Genomic DNA, 14,235 nt, shown 5'->3' with positions numbered 1-14,235 from the left:
CCCCCCCATTCTTTTGAATTCGAGTGACTACAGGCGCAGAGCCAAACACTCCTCATATGATAAGCCTTTCATTTCCGGAATCACTTTCATGAACCTCCTTTGAACCATCCATCATGTCAGCACATCCCTTCTTTGATAAGAGACCCAAAGCTGCTCACAATGCTCCAAGTGAGGCCTCACCAGTGCCTTATAAAGTCTCAGCATTACATGCTTACTTTTGTATTCTAGTCTTCTTGAAATGAATGCTAACATTGCATTTGCCTTCCTCACCGCAGACTCAACCTGCAAATTAACCTTTAGGGAATCCTGTACAAGGACTCGCGAGTTCTCTTGCACCACAGATTTTTGAGTTTTATCCCCATTTAGAAAATAGTCTATGCTTTTATTCTTCCTACCAAAATTCATGACCATACACTTCCTGACACTGCATTCCATCTGCCTCTTCTTTGTCCATTCTCCTAATGTGAGTTTCTAACCTGGGGTTCATGGACTCCTTGCTTAATGGTATTGGCCCATGATATATAAAAAAAGGGTGGAAACACCAGGTTAAGTTCTTCTGCAGCCTTCCTGCTTCCTCACCACTACCCTCCCCATCCACCTATCTTCATATTGTTCGCAAACTTGGCCACAAAGCCAACAATTCCATCATCCAAATCATTGACATAGAACATAAAAAGAAATGGCACCACACCAACCCTTGTGGACCACCACTAGTCCTTGGCAGCGAATCAGAAAAGGGTCTCTTTATTCCCACTCTTTGCCTCCTGTCAATCAGCCACTGGTCTATCCATGCTACCATCTTTCCTGTAATACCAAGGGTTTGTAGCTTGTGTTAAGCTTCATGTGTGGCACCTTGCAATTTATCTCTGCAATCTAGTGTAGAGGATTGTCAAAGACTGCAGAGAGACATTGTTAGGATGCAGAAGTGGGCTGAGAAGTGGCAGATGGAGTTCAACCCAGAGAAGTGTGAGGTGGTACACTTTGGAAGGACAAACTCCAAGGCAGAGTACAAAGTACATGGCAGGATACTTGGTAGTGTGGAGGAGCAGAGGGATCTGGGGGTACATGTCCACAGATCCCTGAAAGTTGCCTCACAGGTGGATAGGGTAGTTAAGAAAACTTATGGGGTGTTAGCTTTCATAAGTCGAGGGATAGAGTTTAAGAGTCACGATGTAATGATGCAGCTCTATAAAACTCTGGTTAGGCCACACTTGGAGTACTGTGTCCAGTTCTGGTCGCCTCACTATAGGAAAGATGTGGAAGCATTGGAAAGGGTACAGAGGAGATTTACCAGGATGCTGCCTGGTTTAGAGAGTATGCATTAGGATCAGAGATTAAGGGAGCTAGGGCTTTACTCTTTGGAGAGGAGGAGGATGAGGGGAGACATGATAGAGGTGTACAAGATAATAAGAGGAATAGATAGAGTGGATAGCCAGCGCCTCTTTCCCAGGGCACCACTGCTCAATACAAGAGGACATGGCTTTAAGGTAAGGGGTGGGAAGTCCAAGGGGGATATTAGAGGAAGGTTTTTTACTCAGAGAGTGGTTGGTGCGTGGAATGCACTGCCTGAGTCAGTGGTGGAGGCAGATACACTCATGAAGTTTCAGAGACTACTAGACAGGTATATGGAGGAATTTAAGGTGGGGGCTTATATGGGAGGCAGGGTTTGAGGGTCGGCACAACATTGTGGGCTGAAGGGCCTGTACTGTGCTGTACTATTCTATGTTTTTGTCAATTGCTTTCTGAAAATCCAAGTACACAACTTGGATTTATTTACAGATTCAGTGCGGAATAGGCCCTCTGACCCTGATGCCTAATGGCACCCAACTACCCTCACTTAATCACACAACTATTTACAATGACCAATTATCCTAACCAGTATTTCTTTGGACTCTGGGAGGAAACCAGAACCCAGGCATTCCACAGGGAGGACATACAGACTCCTTACAGATATCACTGGGAACAAAATCCGAAATCTTGATGCCCCGAGCTGTAACACGCTACCGCGACGGTCATTTTGTTATTGTTTCTCCCTTGTACTTCATTAATGCATTTGTGTGTGGAATCACCTGTCTGAATGGCACGCCAACAAAGCTATTAACTGTATCTTGGTGCAACAATGAAACAACTACCAGATGCTTCCTGACCCACTCAATATTCACAGCGTTGTTTTTCTTGGAAGATGAATTACAGAGCAGGGAAACAGGCCCCTCAGCTCAACTTACTCGTGAAGGAAGCCACTGGTATCTGGTGCAGGTTGTAACTATCACTTTGGGTGCCTGACCAGTATGAAGCCATCTCACCAGAGTTAAAGAACATGAATCAGAACAGAAATACAGCAGCAGAATGTGGCCATTCAGCCCATCGAGTCTGCTCCATCATTCCATCATGGCTGATTTATTATCCCTCTCATCTCACTCTCCTGCCTTCTCCCTGTAACTTTTGACACCTTGACAAATCAAGAACTTATCAGCCTCCACTTTAAATACACCCACTGTCTTGGCCTTCACAGCCATCTGTGGAAATTAATTCCATCTGGCTGAAGAGATTCCTCGTCTCTGTTTTAAAGAGATGTCCTCTGCCTCATCTGCGGCACCCTTCCATCACCTGGTCTGGAAGCAGAGGTCTCTGCACCCTTCTCCTTTGCCGTTTCAGCAACGGTCGGTCATGGGGTCCGAGCGGTTGAAGCCCACAGGTGCAAAATGATCACGTCAAACACATCGAGCCTCATCAACACAGCTTGGTACAGCAGCTGCTCTGCCTGTGACGGCCAGGAACTGCAGAGGAACTTCACAGAAACCTACCTCCCCTCCATGGACTTGTCACTGCCTCGGTAAAGCGGAGAACATAGTCAGAACCCCATCCACCTCGGACATTCTCTCTTATCCCCTCTCCCATCAGAAAGCATCCACCATGAGGCTCAATGACAGCTTCTATCCTGCTTCAGACTCCTGAACAATTCACTAATACAGTAAGACAGAATCCTGACCTCACAACCTACCCCGTTATCATCTTACACTTTATTGTGCTTATCATGCTTGGACACTTTGTTCTGCATTGTTGTTGTTTTACCTTGTTCAACCTCAGTGCATTGTGTAGGAACAGTATGCAGTAAAACAAGGTGTTCACTGTATGTGTGACAATTAATAAACTAATATCAATGTCAAGGACCAAGGATGTGTTCTGGGCATCCCACAAGTGTCACCATGCTTCGACTGCCAACGAAGCATACGCACTACTCACTAACCCCAACCCGTACCCCTTTGGAATGTGGGAGGAAACCCACGCAATGATAGGGAGAACATACAAGCTCCTTACATACAGCAGTGAGAATTGAACCAGGATCGCCAGTTCTGTGAAACATTACGCTAACTGCTACACTACTTTTTTCCCTCAATTCGCTATGACAATGAAATCGTCTGTATGGATGGTGCACAAGACAAAGTTTTTCACTGTACTCTGGCCCACACTGCCAGCTTCGTGGAGCAGAGGAAATAGTAATTAGCTTGTGGTTAAAAGCTGGATATAAAGTCAAATAAATTTCTCACGACACAAACTGCAGCCATCCACAAAAAGAAAACAAGACGTTTCCAGTAACCACTGGTTACTTCGGCCTTATTACCTGCACAAATTTGGCCAAAAGTTATAAATCACAATCAAAATTTTTCTAGAATTAGCCTCAATGCTACGTTAGCTCAGATTGTCAGACAGGAATCCAATCCAACTTCAGCGATAAATCAAAGGTGACACGTCACCCCATTACTGAGGGAGGGTCACACTGTGGGAAGGGTGGTACTGAGGGAGGGTCACACTGTGGGAGGGGTGGTACTGAGGGAGGGTCACACTGTGGGAGGGGTGGTACTGAGGGAGGGTCACACTGTGGGAGGGGTGATACTGAGGGAGGGTCACACTGTGGGAGAGGTGATACTGAGGGAGGGTCACACTGTGGGAGGGGTGGTACTGAGGGAGGGTCACACTGTGGGAGGGGTGGTACTGAGGGAGGGTCACACTGTGGGAGGGGTGGTACTGAGGGAGGGTCACACTGTGGGAGGGGTGGTACTGAGGGAGGGTCACACTGTGGGAGGGGTGGTACTGAGGGATGGCCACACCGTGGGAGGGGTGGTACTGAGGGAGGGTCACACTGTGGGAGGGGTGGTACTGAGGGAGGGTCAGACTGGGAGAGGTGGTACTGAGGGAGAGTCAGACTGTGGGAGGGGTGATACTGAGGGAGGGTCACACTGAGGGAGGGTCACACTGTGGGAGGGGTGATACTGAGGGAGGGTCAGACTGGGAGAGGTGGTACTGAGGGAGAGTCAGACTGTGGGAGGGGTGATACTGAGGGAGGGTCACACTGTGGGAGGGGTGATACTGAGGGAGGGTCAGACTGGGAGGGGTGGTACTGAAGGAGGGTCACACTGTGGGAGAGGTGATACTGAGGGAGGGTCAGACTGGGAGGGGTGGTACCAAGGGAGGGTCACACTGTGGGAGGGGCTGCACCGAGGGAGGGTCACACTGTGGGAGGGGCAGGACCGAGGGAGGGTCACACTGTGGGAGGGGTGGTACTGAGGGAGGGTCACACTATGGGAGGGGTGGTACTGAGGGAGGGTCACACTGTGGGAGGGGTGGTACTGAGGGAGGGTCACACTGTGGGAGGGGTGGTACTGAGGGAGGGTCACACTGTGGGAGGCGTGGTACTGAGGGAGGGTCACACTGTGGGAGGGTCAACACTGTGGGAGGGTCAACACTGTGGGAGGGGTAATACTGAGATTGAGTCACACTGTGGGAGGGGTGGTACTGAGGGCAGATCACACTGTAATGTGCTGACTTTCCAGAGACATAGTTGGTAGTAATCAAAGGAGAGAGATTCGTAGTTCAGGGCCTTCTCTAATTACAGACATTCCCAGTTTCCAATTCAAACCAGGAGTCCAATGTCATGCAGTACCTGTGCCTTCATCTCGTAGAGGGCAGCACAGTCCGGTGTCAGCTGAATAGCTTCATCCCACCGACCAATCGCCTCCCAGTACCTGCAGCAAATAGAAAATCTCACCTTTATTGGGCATGGTGCAGGGATGAGAGAAACTTACACCAAGTCAGTCCAGGACAAACTCTGCAGAAACAGATTATCTATGAATTAGAGTATATGTTGTGAAATTCTTCTTCTTCAGTTTCCCACTCTGCCTCTCCCTACTTCCTTCTCTTCACCTGCCTATCACCTTCCCTTGGTGCACCTCCCCTTCCACTTTCTCCTGTCAGATTCTTTCTCCTCCATCCCTTTGAATTGACTTTATTCCTTACAACCTTCATATACATGAGAAGTAAAAAGCTTTACGTTATGTCTCCGTCTAAATGTGCAATGTATAGTAATTTATAATAAATAGTGTGTACAACAGGCTAGCCAATGTAACGTAGAAATATGGTTGTGTCAGCACGAGTTCATCAGTCTGAGGCCTGGTGGAAGAAGCTGTCCCGGAGCCTGTTGGTCCTGGCTTTTACGCTGCGGTACCGTTTCCCAGATGGTATCAGCTGGAACAGTTTGTGGTTGGGGTGACTCGGGTCCCCAATGATCCTTCGGGCCCTTTTTACACACCTGTCTTTGTAAATGTCCTGAATAGTGGGACATTCACATCTACAGATGTGCTGGGCTGTCCACACCACTCTCTGCAGAGTCCTGCGATTAAGGGAAGTACAGTTCTCATACCAGGCAGTGATGCAGCCAGTCAGGATGCTCTCAATTGTGCCCCTGTAGAAAGTTCTTAGGATCTGGGGGGTCTTCAAATGTCTGAGGTGAAAGAGGAGCTGTTGTGCCTTTTTCAGCACACAAAGGTATGTAGAGACCACGTGAGATCCTCGGTGATGTTTATGCTGAGGAACTTGAAGCTGTTCATCCTCTTAACCCCAGATCCATTGATGTCAATAGGGGTCAGCCTGTCTCCATTCCTCCTGTAGGCCTTACCTGACCTGACCTGCTGAATCCCTCCAACATTTTGTGTGTGGTGAAATTTGTTGCTTTGCAGTAGAAAAGATATATAATTACTATTAATTAGCAAAATGTTGCTGAGGATGGCACCAATGACCAGGTACAATTCCCACCACCGTCTGTAAGGAGATTGTACGTTCTCCCCATGACCACATAGGTTTCGTCCGGGTTCTCCGGTTTTCCCCACACATCCCAAAGATGTCCTGGTAAGTTGTGGGCATGCGATGTTGGCATCAGAAGCATGGTGACACTTGCAGGCTGCCCCCAGCACATCCTTGTTCCGTGTTGCTCTTTGATTGAATGACGTATTCCACTTTACATTTCGATGTTTCAATATACATGTTACAGGAATCTCTGCAGCAGCTCATTCCCCCACACAGCATTGATCTTTGCACTAATTCATTGCAGATGACTATATCCTTCACTTCCACAAGCTGGAGACATTACGATATCACACTGGCATCAGCTGAAGCCAGAGTGCCCAAAGCTGTTGTGAAATACTGACAGCAGCCCGGGCTCTTGCACTTCTCCAGTGGCAGAAACCACAAGTCTGTCGGTCATTGGCAAGGCAACAGACCCTGCAGCCTATGCCGACCAAGGTGCCTCCCTGAACTACTCCCATTTGCCCATGTTTGCCCCATATCCCTCCCAGCCTTTCCTATCCATGTACTTGTTGTTAATGTACCTGCCTCTGGCAGCTCATTCCACACAAGTCATCGGTGTCACATCTCTGCCTTCAGTATTCCATGCAAATTTATCACCAAACTCTGGATCCTGCGAGTTAACACCTCCCTCTGAAACGGGATTCTTGACTTTCTGACTAACAGACAATAACCAGTAAGAAGGGGCAGCGACACCTCGGCCACAATTATTCTAAACCCTGGTGCTCCACAAGGTTACGTGTTCATCCCCTACTCTGCTCCCTGTACACTCGTGACTGCGTGGTCAGATTCCACTCCAACTCCAGCTACAGGTCTGCAGATTTAGGTTGTATCTCAACTAATGATGGCTTGAGTACAGGAAGGAGATAGAGAGCTTAGTGACATGTTGCCATGACAATGAAACAGAAGAGCTAGTCATTGAAACAACACAACACACATCAAAGTTGCTGGTGAACGCAGCAGGCCAGGCAGCATCTCTAGGAAGAGGTACAGAGCTAGTCATTGACCTCAGGATAGGTGACAGTGCACTTGCTCCTGTCTACAGCAACAGTGTTGAGATTAGATCTTCAGGTTACTCAGTGTGAACATCACCAATGGCCTGACCTGATTCAACCATGTTGGTGTTACAGACCAGAAGGATAGTTACACAACAAAATCAACTGGAATTCTGCAGATGCTGGAAATTCAAGCAACACACAAAGTTGCTGGTGAACGCAGCAGGCCAGGCAGCATCTCTAGGAAGAGGTACAGTCGACGTTTCAGGCCAAGACCCTTCGTCAGGACTAACTGAAGGAAGAGTTAGTAAGAGATTTGAAAGTGGGAGGGGGAGGGGGAGGGGGAGATCCAAAATGATAGAAGAAGACAGGAGGGGGAGGGATGGAGCCAAGAGCTGGACAGGTGATTGGCAAAGGGGATATGAGAGGATCATGGGACAGGAGGTCCGGGGAGAAAGAAAAGGGGGGAGGGGAAACCCAGAGGATGGGCAAAAGGAGTATAGTCAGAGGGACAGAGGGAGAAAAAGGAGAGAGAGAAAAAGAATGTGTGTATATAAATAAATAACAGATGGGGTACGAGGGGGAGGCGGGGCACCAGCGGAAGCCAGAGAAGTCGATGTTCATGCCATCAGGTTGGAGGCTACCCAGACGGAATATAAGGTGTTGTTCCTCCAACCTGAGTGTGGCTTCATCTTTATAGTAGAGGAGGCTGTGGATAGACATGTCAGAATGGGAATGGGATGTGGAATTAAAATGTGTGGCCACTGGGAGATCCTGCTTTCTCTGGCGGACAGAGCGTAGATGTTCAGCAAAGCGGTCTCCCAGACTGCGTCGGTCTCGCCAATCTATAGAAGGCCACATCGGGAGCACCGGATGCAGTATATCACCCCAGCCGACTCACAGGTGAAGTGTCGCCTCACCTGGAAGGATTGTCTGGGGCCCTGAATGGTGGTAAGGGAGGAAGTGTAAGGGCATGTGTAGCACTTGTTCCAGTGAGGTGTCAGAAATGGACCAGGTAAACTTGAGGGCAGCGTGAAAGTTGGAGGCAAAGTTAATAAAGTCAATGAGCTCTATGGCCTTGTGTGTTGCTTGGATCCTGTTTGAATGCTCTGGGTTCATGACCACAAGAAACTGCAAAGCTGAGCACATCACAGAAACCAGCCCCCACCCCCCCTAGACTCTGTCTACACTTATGGTGGCTGCTTTACCAAGGCAGTGAGAAGACTCTCACCCACTCCACACATTCACTCTCTTCCCCTCTCCCATCAGGCAGAACAAACAATAGCTTGAAAGCGCATACCACCAGGCTCAAGGACAGTTATCTGACTGTTAACAACATTTAAGATTGTTTGACGTCATTTCCAGTACACAGGGGTAAAGGAGAATTAAATAATTGTTACTTCAGACGCAATGCAGCACACAAAAAGTAAGATGGAGAACATCTGGTTGGGCACAGTCTCGATGGGTCAAAGGGCCTATTTCTGTGTTGTAATTTTTTATGACTCTGTAACACAATAAATATAAATACTGTACATTTGGGGCAGCATGCTGGCGTAGCAGTTAGCACAACATTATTTCTACTCAGTGCAGAGTTCAACCCCAGCATCCTCTATAAGCAGTTTATACATGGAATGCATGGGTTTCCTCCGACAGTCCAAAGATGTACCAGACCGGTCATGGTAAACTGTCCTGTGCTTAAGCTAGGGTTAAATTGGGGGTTACTAGTGGCACTGCTCGAAGGGCTGTATCTCTAAATTTATCTACACAAACTGATAGTATGTCTGTAAAGTGACACTAGGCACAGGAATGTCTGTACATACAATGACTGACAGGAAGTGATAAAGTAATGGTGGGTCAGCCGTACTGCTTGGGGAAAGTAACCGTTTGAGCCTGGTGGTCCTGGTGCTGATGCTGTGTAGCGTCCACCTTGATGGGAGTGGGATAAAACAGTCCATGAGCAGAAAGGGTGGGATCCTTCATGATGCCAAGGGCATTTTCCAGCACCTTTCTGTATACATGTCCTTGATGGTGCCGGTGATGTGTTGGGCACTTGTCCGCTGCAGTGCAGTTTTCATACCATGCAGTAATGCAAATTGTAAGGATGCTCTCTGATGCACATCTGTAGAATGGCGCGAGTACAGATGTGCATAGTGCAGCTCTCCCAAGCTTCCTCAGAAAGTAGAGGCGTTGGTGAGCTGTCCTGATGTTCTGACAGCATAAGATATTGAGCGAGATGTGCAATCGCAGGAGTCTGAGACTGCCCGCAGTTTCCACTGCTGTGGTGATGTTGAACAGACATTTTGTATGGTAAGATGAACTCGGCTTCACAATCTACCTCATTACAATCTTTTACATTACCGTTTACCTGCACTGCATTTTTTGGTAGCTTTTACACTCTATTCTGAATTGTTATTGTTTCATCTGTTTTAGCTGAAAACTCACTACCCATTACACCACTGCATTTAGGGCAGCCATGAAGGCCCTCCATCTCTGTCTGTATAGAAGGATTCTTCATTACTGTTTCCATAACAATTGTTTTTTGACCCGTCAGGGTTGTTGGCCCTGTGCTGAACCCACAAACCTGGAGGACTAGTGGACCACTCTTAGTCTAACCTTTACCTTTTGACTGTTTGGCATGGGTGACCCTACCAAGAGCCAACGCACAAGATCCCAACTCCAGCCAACATAGCTCTCTGGGTCATTGTGGCATGCGAGCCTCCAAACCCCACTACAAGGTTGAGGTCTTCTTGGAGGCCTGCTGAATACACGGTGTAGTAAATTCTGTATGAACAATATACAAGTCAAGCTTTTCACTGTACCTTGGTACATGTGACAATAATAAACCAATTACAAAAATATTCACTATCATCCGCGTAATAACGTTCCTATTCAATCTCTCCCCTCTTACCCTAAACCTGTGCCCTCTAGTTCTTGATTCCCAACCCTGGGAACAAGTCTGTGTTCATTCATTCTATCTGTGCCTCTCATTACTTTTATAGAACTCTCTAAGGCCACCCTTCTTTGGCTTACTTTCCAAAGTAAGTCCCCATCTGCATAACCACTCTCTGTAACTCAGTTGTTTGAGTCCTGGCATCTCCAGCTTAATGGCTTCTTTGTCGCTTTGCATTGTTTATTCTTTATAATTTGTAGTAATTTTGCATCATCTTTTATCTGACTCTGCAAATATCTATTCAGCCAATCACGTGGCAGCAACTCAGTGCATAAGAGCAGGCAGATAAGGTCAGGAGGTTCAGTTCTTGATGAGACCGAACATAAAATGGGGAAGAAGTGTGATCTAAGTGACTTTCGAATGATTATTTGTGCGAAACGAGGTGGTTTACAGAGAACCGTGCAAAAAAAAAAACCAACAAAACCATCTAGTGAGCAGTAATGGGGGAGCTCAGAGGAGAATGGCTAGACTGGTAAAAGGCAACAGTAACTCAGATAACCAAGTGGTATGCAGAAGAGCTTCTCTGAATGCACATGAACCTTGAAGTGGATGGGCTACAGCAGCAGAAGACCATGAACATACACTCAGTGGCCAGTTTATTAGGTGCAGGGGGATATCTAATAAAGTGGCCACTGAGTAGACACCACAGGAGTATCTGAAGTACTAGTTACCAGTATATTGCTTTGAGACGTCCAAGGTTCCCACCAGTACCCACTCTCACTTCAGCACAGAGTCTGCCTAACTGCACGTAGGAACAGCAACTGTAACAGATTCGCTCCACGCCACTATCTTGAGCCAAGGGCTAAATCACAAACACAAGGGATTCTGCTGATGCTGGAATTCCAGAACAACAGACTCAAAATGATGGAGGAACTCAGCAGGTCAGGTAGCATCCGTGGAGAGGTATAAAAAGCAGAAGAGATAATGAGCACACTAAACACAAACATGCTGTCACAGAAAAGCAGCATCCATCATCAAAAACCCCACAACCCAGACGTGCTCTCTTCTCTCTGTTGCTGCCATCAGGAAGAAGGCACAGGGGCCTCAGGTTCAGGAACTTATTACATACATAGAACATAGAATAGTACAGCACAGTACAGGCCCTTCGGCCCACAATGTTGTGCTGACCCTCAAACCCTGCCTCCCATATAAGCCCCCACCTTAAATTCCTCCATATACCTGTCTAGTAGTCTCTTAAACTTCACGAGTGTATCTGCCTCCACCACTGACTCAGGCAGTGCATTCCACGCACCAACCCCTCTCTGAGTAAAAAACCTTCCTCTAATATCCCCCTTGAACTTCCCACCCCTTACCTTAAAGCCATGCCCTCTTGTATTGAGCAGTGGTGCCCTGGGGAAGAGGTGCTGGCTATCCACTCTATCTATTCCTTTCTTGTACACCTCTATCATGTCTCCTCTCATCCTCCTTCTCTCCAAAGAGTAAAGACCTAGCTCCCTTAATCTCTGATCATAATGCATACTTTCTAAACCAGGCAGCATCCTGGTAAATCTCCTCTGTACCCTTTCCAATGCTTCCACATCCTTCCTATAGTGAGGCGACCAGAACTGGACACAATACTCCAAGTGTGGCCTAACCAGAGTTTTATAGAGCTGCATCATTACATCGCGACTCTTAAACTCTATCCCTCAACTTATGAAAGCTAACACCCCATAAGCTTTCTTAACTACCCTATCCACCTGTGAGGCAACCTTCAGGGATCTGTGGACATGTACCCCCAGATCCCTCTGCTCCTCCACACTACCAAGTATCCTGCCATTTACTTTGTACTCTGCCTTGGAGTTTGTCCTTCCAAAGTGTACCACCTCACACTTCTCCGGGTTGAACTCCATCTGCCACTTCTCAGCCCACTTCTGCATCCTATCAATGTCTCTGCAATCTTTGACAATCCTCTACACTATCTGCAACACCAGCAACCTTTGTGTCTCTGCAAACTTGCCAACCCACCCTTCTACCCTCACATCCAGGTCACTAATAGAAATCATGAAAAGTAGAGGTCCCAGAACAGATCCTTGTGGGACACCACTAGTCACAACCCTCCAATCTGAATGTACTCCCTCCACCATGACCCTCTGACTTCTGCAGGCAAGCCAATTCTGAATCCACCTGGCCAAACTTCCCTGGATCCCATGCCTTCTAACTTTCTGAATAAGCCTACCGTGTGGAACCTTGTCAAATGCAATTACCCTCAACTATCAGGCTCTTGATCACTCAGATTCACTTTCCCCATCACTGAAATGTTCCCACAACCTATGGACTCAGTTTCAAGGACTGTTATCTCATGTTCCCAATTTCTATTGCTTATTTATTATTATTCCTTTTTTTCGGGTTTGCTTGTTTTGCACACTGGTCAAACGCCCAAGTTGGTGTGGTCTTTTGATGATTCTATTATGGTTGTTATTCTATTTTGAATTTATTGAGTATGCCCACAGAAAAGGAATCTTAATTTTGTATATAGTGCCCTTTACGTACTTTGATAATAAGCTTACTTTGAACTTTGGACAAACATGTCACTGCCCTGTAGTACACCTTCCCTTCTTATTCTGGCTTCTTCCCCCTTCATTTCCGGTCCTGATGAAGGGTTATGGCCTGAAATGTCACCTGTTTATTCCTCATCACAGATGCTGCCTGACCTGCCAAGAGCCCCCAGCATTTTGAGTGTGTTACTTGAGCCAAAGGCTGCAGGGCCAGGCGGACCACGTCCGAATGACCTGCCACTGAGGGCATGGCAAGTCCCCAGAGGACCAGAGGGACACAACAGTCTGCAAACCGGACAAGGGAACTGAAAACATCCTTGGCCACCACACCCAGTCCTGTACCCACAAAGGGCAAGAAGCCATCACAGAGCACCTCTTAAAGATTACAGATGACCCTGGGCCAGTATTCACTGCAGTTTAGAAGAATGATGGGAGAGCCCTAGATAGAGTGGACATAGAGAAGATGTCTCCTAGATTGGGCTAACCACTTTAGCCACCCACTTCAACTCTGCTTCCCACTCCCATTCAGATATGTCCATACATGGCCTCCTCTACTGCCATGATGAGGCTAAACTCAGGTTGGAGGAGCAACATCTCATATACCATCTAAGTAGTCTCCAGCCCCTTGGTATGAACACAGAATTCTCCAACTTCCGGTAATTCCGTCCCCCTCCCTTCCCCTATCCCTATGTCACTCTGCCCCCTCCCCCAGTTACCTATCACCTCCCTCATGGTTCCGCCTCCTTCTACTACCCATTGTGTTTTCCCCTATTCCTCCTTCACCTTTCCTGCCTATCACCTCCCTGCTTCCCCTACCTACCCCTTTGTGTCTTTCCTCTTACTGGTTTTTCACCTGGAACTTACCAGCCTTCTCCTTCCCACCCTCCCCCCACCTTCTTTATAGGGCCTCTGCCCCTTCCCTCTACAGTCCTGACGAAGGGTTTCGGCCCGAAACGTCGACCGATCTTTTCCACAGATGCTGCCCGACCTGCTGAGTTCCTCCAGTGTGTTGTGAGTGTTACTTTGACCCCAGCATCTGCAGATTATTTTGTGTTTACCTCCATTCCTTTCCTGTCCATATAGCTATCCAATTTAACTTTAAACAACAACATCAAACCTGCCTCAACCACTTCTACTGGAAGCTCGTTCCACACAGCTACCACTCTCTGAGTAAAGAAGTTCCCCCTCATGTTACCCCTAAACTTTTGCCCTTTAATTCTCAACTCATGTCCTCTTGTTTGAATCTCCCCTACTCTCAATGGAAAAAGCCTATCCACGTCAACTCTATCTATCCCCCTCATAATTTTAAAACACCGCTATCAAGTCCCCCCTCAACCTTCTACATTCCAAAGAATAAAGACCCAACTTGTTCAACCTTTCTCTGTAACTTAGGTGATGAAACCCAGGTAATATTCTAGTAAATCTTCTCTGTACTCTATTTTGTTGAGATCTTTCCTATAATTCAGAGACCAAAACTGTACACAATGCACAAATTTAAAATGGAGATGAGAAAGAATTTCTTTAGCAAAAGGGTGGTGAATCTGTGAAATTCATTGCCATGAATGGCTTTGGAGGCCAAGTCATCAGGTACATTTAAAAGGGATGTTGTTAAGTTCTTGATTAACTAGGGCATCAAAGTTTATGGGGAGAAGGTAGG

At 47.2% G+C, this 14,235-nt stretch overlaps 1 protein-coding gene across 2 annotated transcripts in view; it reads right to left on the bottom strand.

The window, feature by feature from the left end:
* Positions 1-14,235, bottom strand: part of ttc33 (tetratricopeptide repeat domain 33) — an 84,944-nt gene that overhangs the window by 47,188 nt on the left and 23,521 nt on the right. For both annotated transcript variants that reach the window (XM_072257523.1, XM_072257522.1), the window contains exon 3: positions 4,943-5,024. In XM_072257523.1, coding sequence (XP_072113624.1) covers positions 4,943-5,024 — 82 coding nt within the window. The remainder of the gene's footprint in view (positions 1-4,942; positions 5,025-14,235) is intronic.

This window comes from Mobula birostris, chromosome 5, assembly GCF_030028105.1.
Source record: "Mobula birostris isolate sMobBir1 chromosome 5, sMobBir1.hap1, whole genome shotgun sequence".
NCBI lineage: Eukaryota > Metazoa > Chordata > Chondrichthyes > Myliobatiformes > Myliobatidae > Mobula > Mobula birostris.
The sequence above is the reverse complement of the archived record's forward strand: the minus strand, read 5'-3'. Positions and strand labels throughout refer to the sequence as shown.